This window comes from Mus pahari, chromosome 20 (genome assembly GCF_900095145.1).
Source record: "Mus pahari chromosome 20, PAHARI_EIJ_v1.1, whole genome shotgun sequence".
Classification (NCBI taxonomy): domain Eukaryota; kingdom Metazoa; phylum Chordata; class Mammalia; order Rodentia; family Muridae; genus Mus; species Mus pahari.
This window is the reverse complement of record NC_034609.1, coordinates 34,065,576-34,084,841: the sequence shown is the minus strand read 5'-3', so window position 1 is coordinate 34,084,841 and position 19,266 is coordinate 34,065,576. Positions and strand designations below refer to the sequence as shown.

The 19,266-nt window shown below is 53.7% G+C and overlaps 1 protein-coding gene across 1 annotated transcript in view; it reads right to left on the bottom strand.

Moving 5' to 3' along the window:
* Positions 1-928: 928 nt before the first annotated feature.
* Vac14 (VAC14 component of PIKFYVE complex) overlaps positions 929-19,266 on the bottom strand; it is a 99,388-nt gene continuing 81,050 nt past the window's right edge. Inside the window, exons 15-19 of the mRNA XM_021220264.2 lie at positions 10,741-10,915; positions 9,480-9,598; positions 8,378-8,457; positions 5,699-5,849; positions 929-1,517 (exon numbers count right to left, since the gene is read on the bottom strand). Coding sequence (XP_021075923.1) covers positions 1,355-1,517; positions 5,699-5,849; positions 8,378-8,457; positions 9,480-9,598; positions 10,741-10,915 — 688 coding nt within the window. The 3' untranslated portion in view covers positions 929-1,354. The remainder of the gene's footprint in view (positions 1,518-5,698; positions 5,850-8,377; positions 8,458-9,479; positions 9,599-10,740; positions 10,916-19,266) is intronic.

Below are 19,266 nucleotides of genomic sequence, written 5' to 3'. Positions count from 1 at the left end.
AATCCGAGCTCTGGCGCTGCCAGACTGGTCGGGCAAGAGGGGCCGGCGGGAGCGGGCGCCGCCGCAGGTCGGGGCGGCGCAGGGGCGGGGCCCGGCCAGCCCCCCACCCTCCGGCGGGAGCGGCCCCGGGTTTGCACCTTCAAGGCCGTGGGCTCGACCAAGATGAAACCCGCCGCGGATGCGGTCCTTAGTGCATCCCGGCCTGATGAATAGCACCGAGCATCGCGCGGAGGGGAACGGGAACTGGCCACACTGGAGCTGTCCACCACAGACCATCCATAAAGTCCAACCCTCCTGCACAAATGTCCTTCAGTTCCTTTTCTAAGTAGTGCCGGTGTCACCTGGATTGGGGGTGGAAATAGTGATGGTGTCCCGGCCCAACTTCCTTGTGAGTAGGGGTCTGTGTTGAACCTGCAGTGTAGTGTGTGGGGATGCACGCGTGTGCGCATGGAAGGGCAAGTACTGCTGTCGTCCAGGAGACTCCAGGTGAACCTACTCTCATGGGGCACACATAGTTAGGGCTCCAGGGGAAAGCAGGCACAAGCTCCTGGCAACTAAAGGGCTGCAATAGGCAATTAGGGGTTTACCAGAACCCAAAGCCAGGTGACAGATGCAGAGATTCTTTGAGCTAAGTCAAAGATTGGGGCATCTATCTTTGATTTCCTCCCACTGCTCACTGCTCTGCAGTGTCCTGCTGTGCCATTCTTGCTTATGGGGACGTCCACATTGCACAGGGACTCAGAAAGGACTAAGGATTGAGAGTAAGGCCAGGAGGAAGGTGCTGGTCCTGGGAAGAATTGGTCCCTGGACTCATATTCCCATCAGGGCTTAGAATGAAGCTGGCTTTCCAGGATAGGTGAGGCCCCAGGGCAGCTGCAGCATCAGGCTAGGCATAAGGTGCTAGCAGAGAAGGAGCAGGCAGGCTTGGTTAAGGATTCTGTGATTTCTTTATTGGGGTAGGGATGGACATCATTCTGTAGAGGTCTTTGTGTTGGCCTGTGTGCACTTCCACACAGATGTACATATGCATACACACCATGCCAGTGCTCTGGGGCCAAGGTCAAGCTCTTCTCACAGACAGAGATTGGAAAGAGCTGCTTCTGGATTCTGAGGCTGTAGTCCCGATTCAGGAGAGAATCCATCGGTCCCAGGCCAGAGTGTAGCTGACAGTGCTGGGGTCCAGGTGCTCTGCTGGGAGGAGCTGGGCTTACAGAGCCAATACTGTCCTCCCTCCCTGCCCTGATGGTGGTTGGGTCCAGCCCTGCTGGAGGCAGGTTCTCAGGCTCCTTGTGGCCTCAGCTTAGAGACCCTGAGTGCTTCTTAGGCCACTAGGGCCCTTTCCATGCTAGGCACATCAGAGGACAACTCTGCGGTCCAGGGGATCCCCTCGCCCACTGCGCTGGTGTCTTACTTCCAGGTGCTGTTTCTGGACTTTTTCAAAGTGCTGCAGCAGCTCTGTGTAGTCGATGCTGGGGGAGTCACCTTTCTGGGACTTGGGGGCAGCTTTCAGACAGTCTCTGGGAAGACGGACAGAAGTCAGAGTCAGTGTCTGCATCATGGTAGGTGCTGGTGGGGTTCAGCTTCTGGGCACCTGTGGGTCCCTGCCCAGTGACATCTTCCCAGCAGTCAGACCCATAGTGCTTAGGGTCCCATGTCCACCCCCTTTCCTGCAGCTGGTGGGAACAGCCAACCGGCTGCTTGGATCTCTCAGCCTGTGGGCTGTTGACGGCGCCCAGAGCAGGCATCGCATGGGGAAGCATTTCCTGTTTACCAGTGGCTCCCTTTGGGGTGAGAGCCAGGGCTAGCAGCCAGCCAGGAAGGCAGCTGGGGCCTGGAACAGGGTCTGGGGAGAAGGGGGAGGCGGCAGCCCAGCCTTTTCTCTGTGGTATGGCTGAGGCTGCAGACAGCTGGGATCGGTGAAGTCTCTCTGTTGGACCCACAACTTGGCAGGCCTTGGGTCCCAAAGAGCTTGTCTTACCACAGGACATGCTGACCCACCTACACTCCTACCATCTGATGCACGAATCCTGTAGCCTCTATCAGCTGGGTTCAGCTTGCCACCCTGGTCCCAGTCCCATTCCTAACTGTCCCTCCAGCATATCCTTATTCTGTTTCCCACACTCCATTCTGCCTCACTGGCTTAGAGCCCTGGCAAAGGGTTTCATGAAGACTGTGACCCACTCAGCTGAGCGGACTCCCTGGGACCTCTGGGTTGGTAAAGAGGCTGACCGAAGCTGAGGAAATAGGAGAGATGCCTGCACAGCTGACCTTGCACACGAGTCTCCATCCTAGTCTGTAAGAGAGGTTGCCACAGGAGACATGTCACGTCCTGAGTATAAGGTTCCCTCCCGCTGTGCCATGAGAGGAACTTGCCTGTGTCCAGCCCTGGCTCAGGTACGAGATGGGTAGCTACATACAGCTCTACCATTCCTCGAGCAGGCAGCTCAAGGCCTGGTACACCTGGCTGCTCTGTCTAGAGCTCCCCACGATGGCACCTTCCCCAGTGAGGTTGGCCAAGTGAGAAAAACCAATGGCTTTAAGCCTGAAGGCATTGCTGTGGCCTGTTGAATTTCAGCTAGGAGCAGGGCACAAGGACTCCCAGATGCAGCTTTGGGAACCTGAGTCTACCTCCCACACCCCGGCCCACAAATGCTCCTTTCCTCTCTTGAGGACACACACTGCCTGAAAACATCTTAGATAGCTTCTGTGGCCAATGTTTTCCTGGGCCTCTAGCCACTGCCTCCTGAGCCAAGGCTTGATCACTGTTGGCTGGAGAGTGAAAGTGGCCTGGTGATGCCCACTTGGTTGTCATTTGGGGGCTTCTGCTGCTGGCTGACTCCCCTGGGAATGAGGGAAGGGGCCTCTCTGGCCCAGCGACTACTGGTAGAGGTGCCGCTGTCTTGGAGAACAACCAGACTCCCAAGGGGCAAAGGGACACAGAGCAGGTAGTCCTAGGTCCAGGGCGTGGCTAGCTGTTATCCAAGTCATTTAACCTGGGATGGGAGAGGTTTGAGGCCGCAGAGACGACAATGGGGACAGGGTGGGATGTGTGTCCATGAATCTACATGCTGTCATAACAACACCATTAGCGAATGTGGTGACAAAGGTCCACAGAAGGACTATTATGAGGAATTGAGGGATGTTCTCATTAGTTTTGTCAACTTGGCACAAATGAGTTACTTGGGAAGAGGGAACCTCAATTAAGGAATTGCCTCTAGGCCACTATAAAGTGATTAATGATTGATGTTGGGTTGTGCTACCCATAGGCATAGGTCCTGGGTTAAGCAAGCAAGCAAAACAAACCTACAGAGCAAATAAGTAAGCTACGATAGTCTTCTTTACTTCAGTCCCTGCCCCAACTTCCCTCAGCGACTGGACCTGGAAGTGTAAGATGAAATAAACCCCTTTCTTCCCAAGTTGCTTTTGGTTAGTGTTTTGTCATAGCCATAGGAAGCAAATTAGAACAAAAAGATAATGAGGCTGGGGTCTGGGGAAACGCTGTATCTTGCTCTCTGGGACCTCCTCCATGATAGGGGGATCCTTCCTAGCCGTCATGACCAGCCTTGCTGCTTGCTCCAGACAGCATCTCATGTACCTCAGGCTAGCTTTTATAGCCAACACCACCCTAGCTGATGGTTCTTCCTCCTTCACCTCTCCAGCGCTGGGATTACAAGCATCTCCCCCCCCCCCCACACACACACAATGGCATGCTCTCCTCCCCATAGTACTCAGGTACTGGGTGACAGGGATACCTGGCGGCAGGGTGGAAGGTGACTCGACAGTCTAGAGCTGGCACTCCCCTGCCACCTACCTGTCTATCTACCATGACCTTTCTTTCAGAGGATCCTTCTTTCCTCACTCAGGATGGTTAGAAAGCCCGAGAGTGGCCCATGGCCCCAACCCTTAGTGAGAAAGAAGGAAGTGATGGGTGGTGAGTAGGAAAACCTCCCCAGCTGTTCTGCTGTGGGTGGCTGCCTGACTGCCTGCCAGCTGCTTGCCCCACCCGGGGCTGGGGTTGCCCACAGACCCTTTCCAGAGTGCGAGCTGCCCCTCCGCACCCCAGCCCTGAAACCTGACCCCTCCTCCAGCTGTCTGATGTCCCTTCCCACCTACTGTATCCATGCCTGAGTCAACATTCAACTTTTTCAGGTCCCTGCAGAAGCCAGAAAGCTGGGACCCCCCCCCCAACACCTCCTGCCCATTTAGTACACATATACATAGACCAAAAAAACTGGGAGCCCAGAGAGGGTATTGAATCTGTGTGAGGCCACACAGCAGATCCCATTCTAGGCCTGAAATCATCCACTGACCCACATTAGAGTCTTCTATATAGAAGACATATTCCTTGGGCTCAAGATTCTCCTGAGGAAACCTTTTTACCTACTCTCTTTCTGGGGATTTATCTTGCCTTGACTCGGACAGCCTTCCCTCCCTTCCTCAGACAAGATATTGCCAGAAGAGCCCCGAGAAACAGCTCTGGGAAGCTGCAGGGTTTCTGGTCCTGCCTGAGGCCTGCCCCAGGGCAGTGTCCTTCCTGGTGCCTTCTCCCTTCCTCCTTCCTCCTCACCTCAGTGCCTACCCAGATATTGTAGGGTCAATGTACAAGTCAGGCTGAGGAGGTGTATTGTCACTTTAAGATCTTTCTACTCTCAGAAACAGGAGATAGCCATTCGGGAGGGATCCAGACACCGGCCCAACCCCACAGGGGTGTCCCTGAACCCTGGGTATATTCAACCCACCAAACACTTCACAGAGTTCACTTGATTGACACCTAGAGCTGATGAGACACAGTCAGCACAAGGCTGACTGGGAAAGGGGCAGGAAGGGGTGGACTGCGCAGCCTGTAAGGTTGGTCTGGCAGACACAGGGCCACAGAGACCTGAGTGCAGCAGGCTGATCCTGAGGCTGTCTGCATCTACCCAAAGGCAAATGCCCAAGGTCTTCGCTGCAGCGAGGCGCCAGGCCTGCTGAGTGGCTCCAGTGGCCTAGGAGGGAATTCTAGACACACAGGGCAGCTCATGCAAGCTGGGTGCACTCCATTCAGCGTAAATCTTCTCAGTGGCTCTGCTTGTTTCCATGGTGACCTGACAAGTGAAATTTTCCATCTCCGATGCCAAATGCCTGTGGATGAGGCAAAGCCTCCAAGGGTTACCAAATATAGACACAGCCCAACAGGCTGTGGGGCCAGGGCCAGCAGAGGGTTCAGGGTGGGAGCTTGGAACCCCTTGCCTAGAGGGTGCCAGCTTGGGCAACTCAGCCATGTTCTTCCTGAGAGCAGGACCCTAGTGGAGTAGAGCAGGTATATTCTTGTTTCCTATTCCTTTGGAATGATGGTGGGCAGGTCCTGATGATGTGGGAGCTCTCAGAGGGCCAAGTTTCTGGGCTCTATCTGGCTGTCTGGGCCCCTGACTTACTCGTCATCCCTGGAGCTCCTCTCTCCAGGGACTTGTGCTGGGCAAAGGTCTCACACTTAGGCCTGGTCTCTCTAAGCTCCCCCAGCCTGCTTGGGAAAGCATGCCTATATATTTCTACCCTTTAAACACTCCTAGAACCTCCATTTTGGGATCTGCTGTGGATTTGAAGACAAGAGGAAGGTACTTGTGGAGTGAACAAGGTTAAACGACAGAGGGGTAAGGTAGGGCCCTTGGATCTCCCATGGAAAGGGCCTGGAGGGCAGTGTCTGGGGCCCAGCACTCACTCAGTCTGCAGCAGCTCAGGGTTGGGCACACACTGGAGCCGATGAGAGAGCAGCTGGAAGGCACTGCTCTGGGGCAACAGCATGAGCAGGCCGTACAGGGCCTTGATCAGGTATGGGTTGTTCTTCACGTCCAGCAGTTGCAGGCGTAGATCTGCAGCAGGGTAGAAGTCGGGGTCAGGGAATCCTGGACTGTTCTAGAGTATACTAGCCCAGTCCCCTGCCTCAGAGTTAAGCAGTTGCTCCTCCACAGGCAGCCAGGCCTGGGGCCCTTCTCTCAGAGAATTTTAGCCATTTCCATGACCCAATTTCTCCCTACCCACCCATTTGACTGACCTATCTAGCAGCCCCTCAGCCTGAGATCCCCACACCTGCTGTTGGGTTAAGCCTACCTTCCCTAGGCTACTTCCTTATAATGAGGGCTGGGGGCTGGGGGCTTGTAGAGTAACAGATTCCCCAGTTGGTGCTGCACGTGCCAGCACGTGAGCTATAAATAGGATGAGCTAGAGAGAAAGAGTGGATTAGGGCTTTGCTAAGGGAGGGAGGATGGGAAAATGCCTTTGTGTGTAGTGAGGCGCACACCAAAGCTCAGTGTCCAGGAGGAGATTTGGGTATCTAAGTGAGACACAGCCACTTACCACCACCCCTTCAAGGGCAGGACACTCTTGTTCTCTGCCCAGCATCTATGTCAATCCTACAAGTCTGAACCTGCCACTGGCCACTGGCCAGCTGCACCTCATAGTGGCTACAGCCTCCCCAAGGCCTGACAGTGAGACCAGATTGGAGAGAGGCTCTCCTTTCCCTCCTGGGCCTCTGTAGTAGCTCTGCCCACATCTTAAACCTTGGAAGACATTATTTGTAGAAAATGAGGCAGAGAGTAGATCTTTCAGAGAGGAGACCTGCATCTTGGAGCCTGGTCTTGCCTCCCAGTAGGACAAAGAGGATGCTGGGAGCCTGAGCAGCCAGGCCCTGGTGCCAGGTGGCAGAGAACTGGGTGGCCTCTTAGTGCCCCCTCTTATCCCAAGAGGCAGAAGTCATGGCACCTATGATACTGTAACATACGCATCTGATATTGATGCAAGTTTCCCAGCACAGCCCTCCCACCGCCCTTAGGGTCTCTGAAACAGTCTTTCATGTTGATTGAGTTGGAGGTTGAGCTGATCGCCAAGGTAAATCAACCATAAAAACTCAGGACTGTGTTAGAAGTACACTCTTCTCCTCCCCCATTCCCACCATAGTGTATCTTAACAATTGTGCTTCCTAGAGCTCTGGGGTTATTCAAAGTAATCAAACCTAAGGGCGTGTGTGAGCCCTGATTTACATAGCTGGGTGCTCAGAAGGCCAGGGCTGGGGAGATTGGATGCTCTGAAGACTGAGCTGCATTGGAGGATGCTCAGCCAGCTGGAGGAACAAGGAGAAGCAGCTGCTGGGGTTACAGACCAGTTAATCTGCGAAGTGTGTGCACAGGGAAACTTTGTTTTGTTGTTCAAGATAAGGTTTCTCTGAGTAGCCTTGGGCGTCTTGGAACTCAGTCTGTAGACCAGGCTAGCCTCAAACTCAGAGATTATCTGTCTCTGCCTCCTGAGTGCTGGGATTAAAGGTGTGTGTCTCCACTGCCCGGCTAGGAAAACTTTTTACCATGTCCGCAGCTGTGGAGGGAACATACTTCCAGTTCTTTCTTCCCGCTGGGCCTCGAGGAAACTTGGTTTGCTTAGCATCTTTGCTGTTGGTACCTTCTCCATCTTATACTTGAGGATGAGCTGCTGAGGGCTTCCTCTCGATTAGCTTAGACCTGCCTTCAAGTGAATCCTTCTACCCCGAGGGGCACTCGGGCAGTGAGACGCTAGGTAAGGTACACTTTGGACAGGTTGAGGTCTTCTCCTGTTCTGCTGTCTCCAGGGCCTGAGTCATGGGAGCACCCGCTGCTTAGAGAAGCTGGTCCTTTAAATGTGAGGGTGCTGGGGGAGGGGGAAATCCTGAGCCCCTGCATTTGTTTTTGGGTCCCAGGGTAAAGGCTCATCACTCAGGTCAGAGATGCTGCCAAGGAGCAAAGGCCAGGAAGGTGGCCACCTAGGCTAGGAAGGTGGCTAGAGCCAGGGCTGCCTCTGGCTTCTCCACTACACTGTAAACACACGTGTGTTATCTGGAGTGCTGCCTGCTTTGGGGAGCAGGCGCTGCATGTGTGGAGGCGCCAAGCACTGTGCTTGCCCAGGCAGCCGCTGCTTCTGCACATTTAGCCTGGGTGTTACTCACCAGGCAGCACTCACCCAGTGGCTCCTGGCACATGGCAGCTCCTGGGCAAGCAGGGATCCCTATAGCCCCAGAGAGTCAGGGCAGAGGCAGCAGGCTGGGGAGGGCAGCGAGGGACAGCCCAGGGCAGGCTCTGGACATCCTGATGGGTTTCATGTCAGCACTGGCCTGTGTGTATGTGACCCATTTTGAGGAAACAGACAAAACTAAGTTCTGATGCCATGACCCCGTCCCACTGTAGCTGGCCTCTTATCACCAATCGCCACCTTCTCTGATATTACATTCTTGACATTCTAGAAGACCCCTGGGCTCTTCACCTTCTTCCCCTCTCTGAGCTCAGTTAAGAGTGGTATCTGAAACTGGCTCCAAACTTCCCCCTCTGCCTCCAGGTCAGCAGAAGGCAAGGTAGCTATGGCCCTGACAGGATCTTACATGTAAAGATGGGGCACTCAATTAGCTGCACCAGTTTGTCCACCTCTGTGAGGAAATCCACTGTGACTTCCAGGTCTCCACTGAGTGGGCAGTCAAGGAAAGTCTCCTTATTGGGAGTGTCTTTGCCCAAGGAGTGGCAAAGGACGGATCCCAGGGAGTCTATTTGAATTCATGTGTCCCTTCCCCAGACCTGGTTTCCAGTCTTTCAAAGTTGGACTTAGCACATGAAGAGGACATAGATCCAATCTGTTTTTCTGTCCCTCTAAATGGGGCGTGGCCCAGGTGCTCCTTTTGCATGGGTGCTTGGATTCTGCTGCTGAAGTGGTCCTCTGTCTACCGGGGCACAGGAAGACACTTACTGTGACCCTGCAGCTTGGTTTCTGACTGGGAGAACAGCCCATTAGCAGGCCAGGGAAGCTTAGAACTGGCCAGTGGGCTCTCAGTGTCTGGGTCACACAAGTGGCCAAGACAAATAGCCTCAGGCTATGAAAGGGTGCCAGGCAATAATACTTAACCCTTTCCTGAAGCCTTCCTGGCCCCAGCTTCTATCCCATCACAGCAGGAAGTAAGTTTTACTCCCTGAACACTGTTCCGATCCTAGGTCATAACCAGGTTCAAAGAGGAGGCTGTTCTGACTCCCAGCAGCAGATTAAAAAACCCCTCTGACTATGGATGCCTTTTGGTGAGGCAGGTCACTATGCATCCTGTGTATGTGTGCTGGGCTCCTGGTCCTTCTTCAAGTTTCCAAAATTTAGACATGTGACCCAGCCCTGCCTGCAGGTTTCCCCAGCACGTTCTTACACAGAGCTGTGGTGGAGGGGCTGGCAGGAGAGACCCGTCTCTTTCCTAAGGCAGGAGGTGGGTCGCACCTCAGCTGGTCTCCACTCCTAAGTTTTTCCAGGCCTATCTCCCCTTTAGGGGGTCTAAAAGGGTCTTTAGAAGGAGTTGATGACAGCTCCTTCCTGAACACACCACACCACAACCACACAGCACTCCTGGTGGGAGGCTTTGGTGATGTCCCAAGCCCTGAAGGTGGTCACAGGAAATGGCAGCAGGGCCACTTTTGGCCCTCCCTGGGGGATGGATGACAATGAGAGGATACAACTTCTGGATGAGGTCATAGGCGTGGCGGTAGTTCTGGGTGAGGAAGCAGAGGGACACGGTGGTGACTGGGTTGTGGCACCAGGAGCGGTACAGGCAGCAGAAGAGGTTCTGGCTTTCCTGAGGGAGAGGTGAAGTAGTTAGAAGGCTTGGCTCCCTGTCACTGGGTCCACAGAGGACCTGAGGAGGAAGGACCTTGAGGGGCTGTGACATGGGGCTCTTGGGGGCTGCTGGGCTGCCAGCTCAGCACTGGGCTGTGTTTGGCAGCCCAGCTGGGAACGAGCTGTCACAAAGGAAATGCTGACAGCTCCTTAGACCCTGTCATTACCTCCTGGCCTCACAGAGCCACGTGGTAGTGGCAGCAAGGGCCTAGTCAAAAGTGAGCTTACCCTTTGTAAACTGGCATTTCTGCCACTGGCAAAATGACAGTAATTGTCTCTTGGAACTCTGTGGTCCCAGAGCCCAGGCTGAGAAGAAGTTCTGTCTGGGCACAGGCTCCTTTCTTAAACCCCAGCTTCCCTTCCTTCCCCACCAAAGTCCACCCCATGCTCTCAGTACCAGGAAACCAGTCCTGCAGACCAGCCCACACTGAAGGAGCCCCTGAGCCTGAGGAAAATTCTTATGGCTTCTGTAAATGTCTGCAAGGAACCACAGGAGGAAGGCAGGGCTGTGGCCTGGATCATTCCAAATCACTTGGCCTCAGATGTCCTTATAGACATGGGCTTAAATGCCCTGGAGACTCCCAGAAAGAGGTTGAGGTAGAGTCATGCTAGGCAGGGGGCAGAGGGAGAGTGACCCACACCCTGATTGGGAAGTAAGTCCCTGGCACCATGATGGCACTGGTCCCTGTAAGCTGAGGGAAGCCCAGTGTATTGGCTTTCTGGCAATTGCTCTACTCTCTCTGACCAACTTTTGGGCACCCTTACCCAAAACCTGGGACAGGAAGCAATAAGGTGTCATGCATTTTGATGCACTTATGATAGGCATTTTATGAGACAGATGCGTCCAGCTGGGAGAGGGGCCAAAGCAGGGAGGAATACAAGGAGAGCAATTAACCCTTTGTTTTCCAGCAATATTTCAATTTTTACCATGAGAAAGGGACTTTGCTGAGCAGAGCATACCAGAACCAGCAGAGCCTGTTTCCAAAGGGACAGTGAATGGTGGGGGAGTGACTGGGAAGAGCCTGTGGACCTGGCCTTGGGCTGTGAAGACTCTTAGTTTAGCCATCCCCTCCTGGGAGTGGCTGGGTGAGTGGGGAGTACCAGAGTCTTGAGGTCCTTGAGCTGGTTCCTCAGCTGGAAGAGCTCAGTGGAGGTGAGCAGGATAGTATTGAGGGTGTGCACCATGGTGGACGCAAACTTGAGGTCCTCCTCTTGAAGCAGGATGTCTGCCATCGAATGGAAGATGTTCTCCGCATTCAGCAGGAGGCAGAGCTGCCTGGAAAACATGTCAGCAGAGGTTATACCCTGGAGGCTCTTCAGGGTCCTAGAGGAACCTGCACTTTACCAGGACTGTGGGGGGGCTCAGAGCTGGGGTTTGCATGGGGAAAGGACCCCAGGGGTTGCGGCAGCACACTGAAGACCTCCTTACTTCCCAGTATCACCTACCTTGACCTAGAAACCATGGCACATGAGCTCTATTTGTGCCCCTCCTCCCTCAGAAAACTGTCAGGCCTCTGGATAGCCGGAATGCCCTGAGATGCCGTCCTGGGATTTCATATACAGCAACAAGTCTGTAAGTTATATCTGGATGTCTCCCGTATATATCAACAATGCCTCCCTACACCAAGGTGGTTCTGCCCATCTTGGATCTTAATTCTCTCTAGACTCCATCTTCATCTGAGAATGTTTCCACACACAAGTAAATCTCTTGGGGTAAGATTGTGCTGTTCAGTTCTGGCCTTGCTTGAAGGGATGTATGCAGCTTGTTAGGCCCAGCGGCACTTGTGGGCTAAAGTGACCCTATGTCAACCAAGTGGCATAGGGAGGTAAAACAACTGGACCATAGTGGTGCCTGGCTCCACCGGCCCCGCACATTTCTTAGTAAAAGCCTTGGGGTAAGAACTGGGCTCTAAGAAAGAGGCTCTGTTACAGAGAGGAACCTAGAGAATGAGGAAAAGCAGGCTTCCCAGGGTCCCTGGGGCAAAGTGAAATAACAGCAGATTGAACACATCCTAGGGTCAGACTTCCAGGGGCCTGTGGGTAGAGCAGAGGTGGGCAAGGGGCAGTAAGCAGCTAAGTGTGCCAGCTTCCTATTGGATAGAGTCAAGGTACCTTGTCCCCATGGTCTTTGATGTGAGGCTGATGTCTTCTGCCTGCCTGTCCTTGTACCAGGGAAGCAATACCACAGAACTAGACAAGGGGCAGAGGCTTCCAGGTGCTGTGTACTGAGTGACACGACCCACCCTGTGAGGCACCACCCTGTGGGGCACCCTGCCTCAGAGCTACTTCTTGCATGGGACTTGATCAGGGCTGATTTCTTGTTTCACTGTGAACACCAGTCATGGCTTTGCAACTAGACTTGAGACAATTCAGCCATACCCCCAGTCCCAGCCCCAAACTCCAGAGCTCTTGGTAATGGAGAGACAAAACCAAGAATCCCAAATGTGTTCAGCCTAGATCCCATGGGCCCAGGAGGCTTGGGCAAGAGACCATGAAAGACAGCTAAATGAGGTGGGGGTGGAGGTGGGGCCATGAACAAGGGGTTACTGAATCTCCACTGCACAGCCACCCAGGAGATAAATGGCCACTCCTATGTGGATGGGCAAAGGCCTTGGAGCCCTGTGGTCTCAAATACAGTCAGGTGACCCCTATGTCTGCCTAGCAATTTATTTCTTAAAGGGGGCAATACCTGTCTAAAATGGGGGGAGCAGCAGGCTGATGTTTGGTGCATGGCACCTGGGGAGAAGAGCCTCCATGGTACAGATGACAGCCAGCAAGCAGGTGGACTCAGACAGCACTTCCTATCCCTGTCCACCCCTGGAGGAGCCCCATCTCCAAGGCCGTGGGACAGAAATGTTCAAAAAGGGCAAGCTGGGGAGGGAGTACTGACAAATGGCTGCAAGTGTCCATCGCCCACAGCTGCTGCCACTGTTTCCATGACAGAGCAGCAGCTGAATGGCTGCCAGGCAGTGTTTTCCAAGGACCCCAGGTCAGCCTGGCTGGGATGTGCAGAAGCCGGAGTCTGGGGTGGCACTCATGTATGCATGGGTTGGAGATGGTTGGGCAGGCAGGCGCCGTGGTCTCCTGTTGCCCCAGAGGACCTGAGAATGCTGACGGTCGGTCCTGTAGGTCAGGCAGTTTTCTTGTTACCGCTTGTTCTCCCTACCTCACTGGACAGCCGTGTCCCCTTCCTCTGGTCTTTGTCTCACAGTGGGCTTGAGTCCCATGGATATATGTTCAAAGTGGCCTAGGGTCAGTGACTTCCACATGCGCCTCACTGAAGGGACTCCAGAGGGGACAGTCCCTGTGGATGTCTCCCAGGCATCTGGAGCTTCACAGGGCTACAGTGCAACTCTTGGTGTCCCTGCAGATCTGCCTTCCTGCAGCAGTAAACACCATTACACTGCCAACCCAGCTTCAGGGTCACCAGCTCCTCACCCCGGTCTGGCCACACACTTGGGGCTTTGCCTTGGCATCCCACCTCAGGCTCATCTCCTCTGGGAATGGGCCACTGTCCAGGGAAAAAGTCAGCCATGTGTCTTGCTGGTTCAATCCTAACACACCTCTCAGTCCAACTTCCTACTCATTTAAAAATGTTTTTTTAATTTTAAAAATACTTATTTTTAATTATGTGTCTCTCTGTCTGTGTCTTATTATAGATGCCCATAGAGGCTGGGGACCTCAGACTCCCCTGGAGTTGCAGTTACAGATGGTTGTGAGGTGCCTGGTGTGGGTGCTGGGAACCAAGCTTGGGTCCTCTGTAAAAGCAATATGAACTCCCTTGGCTAAGCCGCCTTTCTCTAGCTCCTCCCACACCAGCTCTGACAAATCTGAAAGGCAAACCCAAGCCAGCCTCTCCACTTCTTAGGGCCTCATTTATGGCTTCTGGCTGGGTCTACTGTGAAGCCTAGCCCCTGCGGCTAAGCACAAACTCTCTCCAGCCTCAGCCTCTGGGCTGGTCTTCTGGCCCCTGAGGTCTCAAGTCCACTTTGCACCCCGGGGAAACCTGGGTCTGACGTGCCTTCTCTGTCTGGCAGCCTGACATCAGGCAGGCAGGCCTGACTTCTTTCAGAGCGCTGGTCACTGTGGCTGCACTTCTGTAGGCTGTTGTCTCTCACATTAGAACACAAGCTACAAAGGCAAGGACTCGCAGCAGCAGCAGCAGCAGCAGCAGCAGCAGCAGCTGTCACCATGGCTGGCTTTACTGCACAAGGGGACCGCGCTCATTCTGCTCAGAGTCTTCCTGTACGGAGGCTGGGATGTGGCCCAGTGGTTACAGTATCTGCTGTGCAGTGCAAAGACCTGAATTTGGTCAGATGCACGAAAACGTCAGGTGTGTGTGATAGCCTCAGAAGGTGGAAAGGAAATCCTGAGAGTACCTTGGCTAGACCAGCCACATCTGTAAGCTCTGGGTTTGAGTATGATGGAAGAGCTATTGAGGACAACACCCAACATCAACCTTGGACTCTACATGCGTGTGTGCATAAATGCACACCCACATATGAAAAATAAGCCCCCTCTACACATGAAAAATGGAAAAAGAATAAAAAGCTCACAGATAGGCCTGTGGAGACTACTGTTCCCTCTTCTGGCACTTCTCGGCTCACTCATAGGCAGGTTGCAGCATGCTGTAAATGCTCTGGCGGGCAGAGAACAGACATCTAGACTTGAACTTAACCCTTCACCAAGCATGCCAACCCAGAGCTGCCCTGTCCATCTCCTGACTCCCTCAGGAGGCCAGTTCATCCTAGGACGTCTCTAGAGCCTGTGCTTCCATGGCACCCCCACCCCGGCTTTGCTAATTTAATGAAACATCCAAATCGATATTAAGAGGTTTCTTTGGTGCATGATTCTGGAGGGTCCAGTGCAAGCCTGAAGGCTCCCTGGCATTGGGTCTTTGTTGAGGATGGACTCCCATGTTGGGAGCACAGGGGTGGAGCAAAACCACTTCCATCAGAAGCCAGGAAGCAGAGACTGAGGTCCCACAATCCCTCCAAGGGCATGTTCCCAGTGACCTTCCATCAGCACCACCCTGGGGACCAAGTCTTTGTCTCTGAGAGGTACCTACCTCTGTCCTAACTACAGTATCTTCTCACTAGGTGTGCCCTTTGTGAAAGGCCACAGTGGGAGTGGGAAGCTGGGGAGTGGTCCCTAGAGGGCAAAGTGGAAGTCCCTGCCAAGGCCTGACTTTCAGCCCTCCTGATGCTCTGGGCATCTGATGATAACCTGGGGGACTCCTGCTGGGGGTGTTTCTATTCCTTCAGCTAGGACTTGTGATAAGGGGAAGGAAGCCGAGGTGGAGCCACTGTGTCAGAAAGGCACAGACAGCAGGACCCTACAGGGCAGGGCAGCAGCAGCTTATCTAGTCCACAGTGCTCACAGGGTAAAGTGCCTTGGGAAGCAAAGAGGACAGGAAACAAGCCTGCACAGGACGAGAGAGGGGGGTGGTGGGGCAGAGGGAGGGGGAGAGAGGGAGAGAACACACTCGAGAGAGCTTTAAGTCAGAATAGGATGCTTGTATCTCCTCTGTCAGATCCTAATCCCAAATCCTATTCCATGTGCCTAGCCCTGGAGTGTGAGCAAGGTCTTCCTGTGTGGGTTTTTTGTTTTTGTTTTTGCACTTTGCAGAGAAGAGTTGTCTAAAGGGAAGACCCACACTGCTAGTGACACACATGATGGGGAGGGAAAATGGAGACTTTAGAAACAGGACCCAGCTTTCTGCCCTGAGTTTGTCCTCATCACTCGGCCTCTTGTGTGCCTGTCCCTGCCCATGGGCGGCCTGGCAGATGGCTGCCTTGCAGGGCTGCTGCGTCATCACTTCTCTGCTGAGTCCCAGCCCGGCTTGAGCTGCCTGCTTGGCTCTCAAGCATAGCGCCAATAATGGAACACAGCTTGCAAGCATTACACGTTTGCCCATATTTTTTAATACCCATATTAAAGTGCTATTCATCATGAGACAATGGCCTGGAAAGTGCTTGGGGACAAGGCAGAGAGGGGGCAGGAGGGAACCTAAATAGGGTGTGTTGGAGGCCCTCCTATGCTCACCCAGACATGGGTCCATGTCTCTGTCTATCAGTAAGAAACCATTCATGTGGGGCTACGACCCAGGAAATGGCAGGAGGTAAGTGGCTAGGGTGTGTGTGTGTGTATGGGAAGGAGCTCATTTGGAGGCAATGATGGGCTGTTGGTCCCCACTGGGGCTCTACACCTATCAGGCATAGCCCAGAACCTTGTGGAGGTGGTTTTCCCCTCACCATTTAGTGCCTCTGGGTGCTCCCTAGGTTCCTCTATGTGGCTAGGACAGACAGGAGAAAGCTTGACCTAGAGCAAGAGATGAGCCAGGCATCAATGGTGGTCTCCCTCCAGTGTGCCTTCCTCCTGCTGAGTCCTCCTGGGCAAGCTCAATTCTGCATGTGGCATCAGGAACATCCTGAAGGGCCCCACTCCTGCCTATCCTTCCAGTACAAGCTAGCATAGCTGCAAGGTCAAATGAGCCCTCCCCCTCTGTGTTGTCACAGATCCTTCCCAGGTGCCTTGGCTTCATGCTCCAGACATTCATGTCGGCCCCCTTCCTGGATTCTTCTGGCTTTGACTCTGAGTCTTGTAAGGGCATGTTGCTACCCCATGGTTCCTATGGCCTGATTTGTTTTATCACAGCCTAAGGGGGTGGTGGCACTGACATGACCTGAGGGCAGCTAGGGAGGGGCTTATGCCAATCACAGGGCAAGCAGACTGCTGTCTACCTCTCTCCAGGCTCACCCTCCTTCTTCAGGCCTGGCCTGCTTTAGGGAGTGACAAAAGGCAGAAGCAGAAAGGCCTCTGACCTCCAGCAGGGATATTTAGTGTGTGTGTGTGTGTGTGTGTGTGTGTGTGTGTGTGTGTGTGTGTGTGTGTGGTGCTCTGCCTGGGAGGAAGGGAGAGGCTCCGGTCAATGTTCTTCCACCAGCTGGGCGGATGGTGCTAACCTGCAGGGTGTTTTCAGGAGCCAAGCCTGGGCTAGTGGGCACAGGTAGGGAAGGGTACCCAAGATGGGTAAAGGGAGACTGGGGATGACTGATCTCCAGGCAGGAGTCGCAGACAGTCTCGACTGTCTCAATGTCACCATACTAAAATGGCCACTGGCAGAGTGCTGACAGCTGGCCTGTGGGGGACACACTTAACTACAAACCTGCCAAGCAATTTTGACGGCAGCTGGGCGCCCACCGTCCTTCCACCGCAGCCTCCCCCAGTGGCTATTAATAACATGCATTCCTGCTCCCACTCTCACCTGCCTCCATGCTGGCCGGCCAGTGACAGGCAGAACACTCAGAGTAACCTTCAGCTGGCAGGTCTCAGGTGAGGAGGGTGTCCCAGCTCTGGGAATTCTCCCCTAAGTGTGTCCTGGCTCCTGAGAGCCTTCCCTCTGTTACACGAGGAGCAGGCTTTAGATGACTTCACTGGGTACTTCCTGTTACGAATGGCTCTGCTTGATTTATCTCATACCTAAGCGGAAACCCCCAGCTCAGAGCACTGCCTCGTTTAGTTTTGTGCCTATTTTTATAGTCTGGCATCAGGGCTGTGAATTCTTTCTGCCTCTCACCTCGGTCCAGAGATCTCTAGTAAGTGCCCTCAAAGATAACCAGGGCTCCAAGCGATACCTTCAAACCTGCCTCTGCAAGACGGGAAAGGGGCACAAACTCCGGGTGTCAGTGCCCTCACCTGTCTCGAGGGCAGGGCAGAGCACACCATCTCTCCCCTCAGCTCAGCCTCCTGTTTAGTGTCTTCTTCTCTGGCCCTTCATTCCCACCCACAGCAGAACCACACATGGAGGGGGTTCTTGCTTCTTCTCTACATGGGCCACTACTTGATTTTCATCTTCCCTTTAACAGCTTGAGGCCAGGGGGGTTGGGGGTCTGGATACTTTCCCCCAGAGTCTCCAAGCCAACAAACCTGGGTGTACCCTAGCAGCAAGGCTAGAAAACGCAGAGGCCAGAGCCATCCCGAGAGCAGTGCCTAGTCCCTCCCTGCCTAACAGCTGGGTTCCTTCAGGGCTTAAGGAGAAAGCGACTTCCAGTCAGAAGCCAGAAGCTTGGGTGGGAGGTGTGGGCTCTCAGCCGAGGTTCAGAAGGCTCTAGAGTCCCAGTGCTCCCTGCTCCTCCCCCATTCCCTTCCAACCCCCTGCCCCCCATGTATGAAAACTGTAAATCTGTTTTATTTCCATCAGTCCTAGGCAGTGTGCCCCTCAGGGCAAAGGGAGCCTCGGTAACTCTGCCAACTCATGCCTTAAAAATCTATCGTGTTTAATGCAGTTGATGTGTCTGATATACTTAAGTTTCTGGGGAGGGGAAAGAGGAGGCGGCAGCATGAGGGCTTGTTTTTCTGGGTCTTGCTGGGAGTTGATGGAAAGGGGACAGAAGATGGAGTGAGAGGAAGAAAGGGGCCTTTTGTCCTCCGTGCTGTTTGTCCCTCAGTTCAATAGAAGCTCCTGCCAGGCTGGAGGAAGAGTTGTCATAGACACCTGGGTGGGCTTACCCCAGGATGGTCTCGAGGGTGGGAGCTGTCACATGGAAGCTGACCTTTTGCTGAGGCAGCAGGTCCTTACTCTGAGTTTGCTCTAGGCACTGAAGTTACAGGGAACAGTGGGAGAGGTGACTTGTGTTTCTTCCACAGCCCAGGTGCTCAGGAGGCTCTGCCCTAGGAAAAGCTCCCCAGAATAGAAGATATCTTGTGATGGCCAGGGACCTGCTGGGTCTTATTCCCCATGTATTGATGCTTTCCAAGGCACACCCACAGGCGCTACCAGAGCCTCCTTTGGGCTACATTCAAGCACCCTCTTCCTTGTTAGGGTAGCTTCCCTCTCTTCTTGTCTTGTTACCAGTCTGTTCCTACTATCCCTTCCCAGAGCTGTGCTTGGCCCTTCAAGATCAGTTCTAGCTCTTTCTTGGGCATACAAATTTCTCAGTCAAGGGAGGAGACTGGAATGAAGGAAAGGATCCTTGTGAAACTGAAAAACAACAGCTAGGAAGGACCAAGAGTCTGGTGAGCTGGTGTGGAATTCAGCCTGCCTGTGGAGCTCCATGCTGAGAGGCTGTCTCAGCTGGAGTTTCTACTGCCATGACCATAAACAGCTCAGGCAGGGAACGGTTAATTTCTTCCTACAGCTTGTAGTTACTAACCAGGGAATTCAGGGCAGGAACTGAAAGCAGGAACCCACCGGGAGGCTGGAATGTGGAGGCCATGGAGGAGAACCACTTACTGGTTTGCTCCTGGTTTAATCTGCTTCTTATACCACCTAGGAGCACCAGCTCAAGAGTGCACTGACCCCATGAGCTGGGCCCCCCCACATCAATCACCAGTCAGGAAAATGCACCACAGGCTTGCCAACCTGGTAGGGGGCATTTTCTCAAGTGAGGTTCCCACTTGCAAACTGTCAGGTTGACATAAAGCGGCCAGCACAGGGCCTCGGGGTAAAATGGATCTGGAGTGTGCTCGGGGAGTTTGTGAGGTACTTGGTTTTGGTGGTTAGACTTTCAGAATACAGATGGATGTAGGTCACAAAGTAGGGGCCTGAGGCAAGGAGAGATGGGAGATATCCTGGACCTGGGCTGAGGGAGTGCCTTGGTGCTGAAGACAGAGGCAGCACACAGA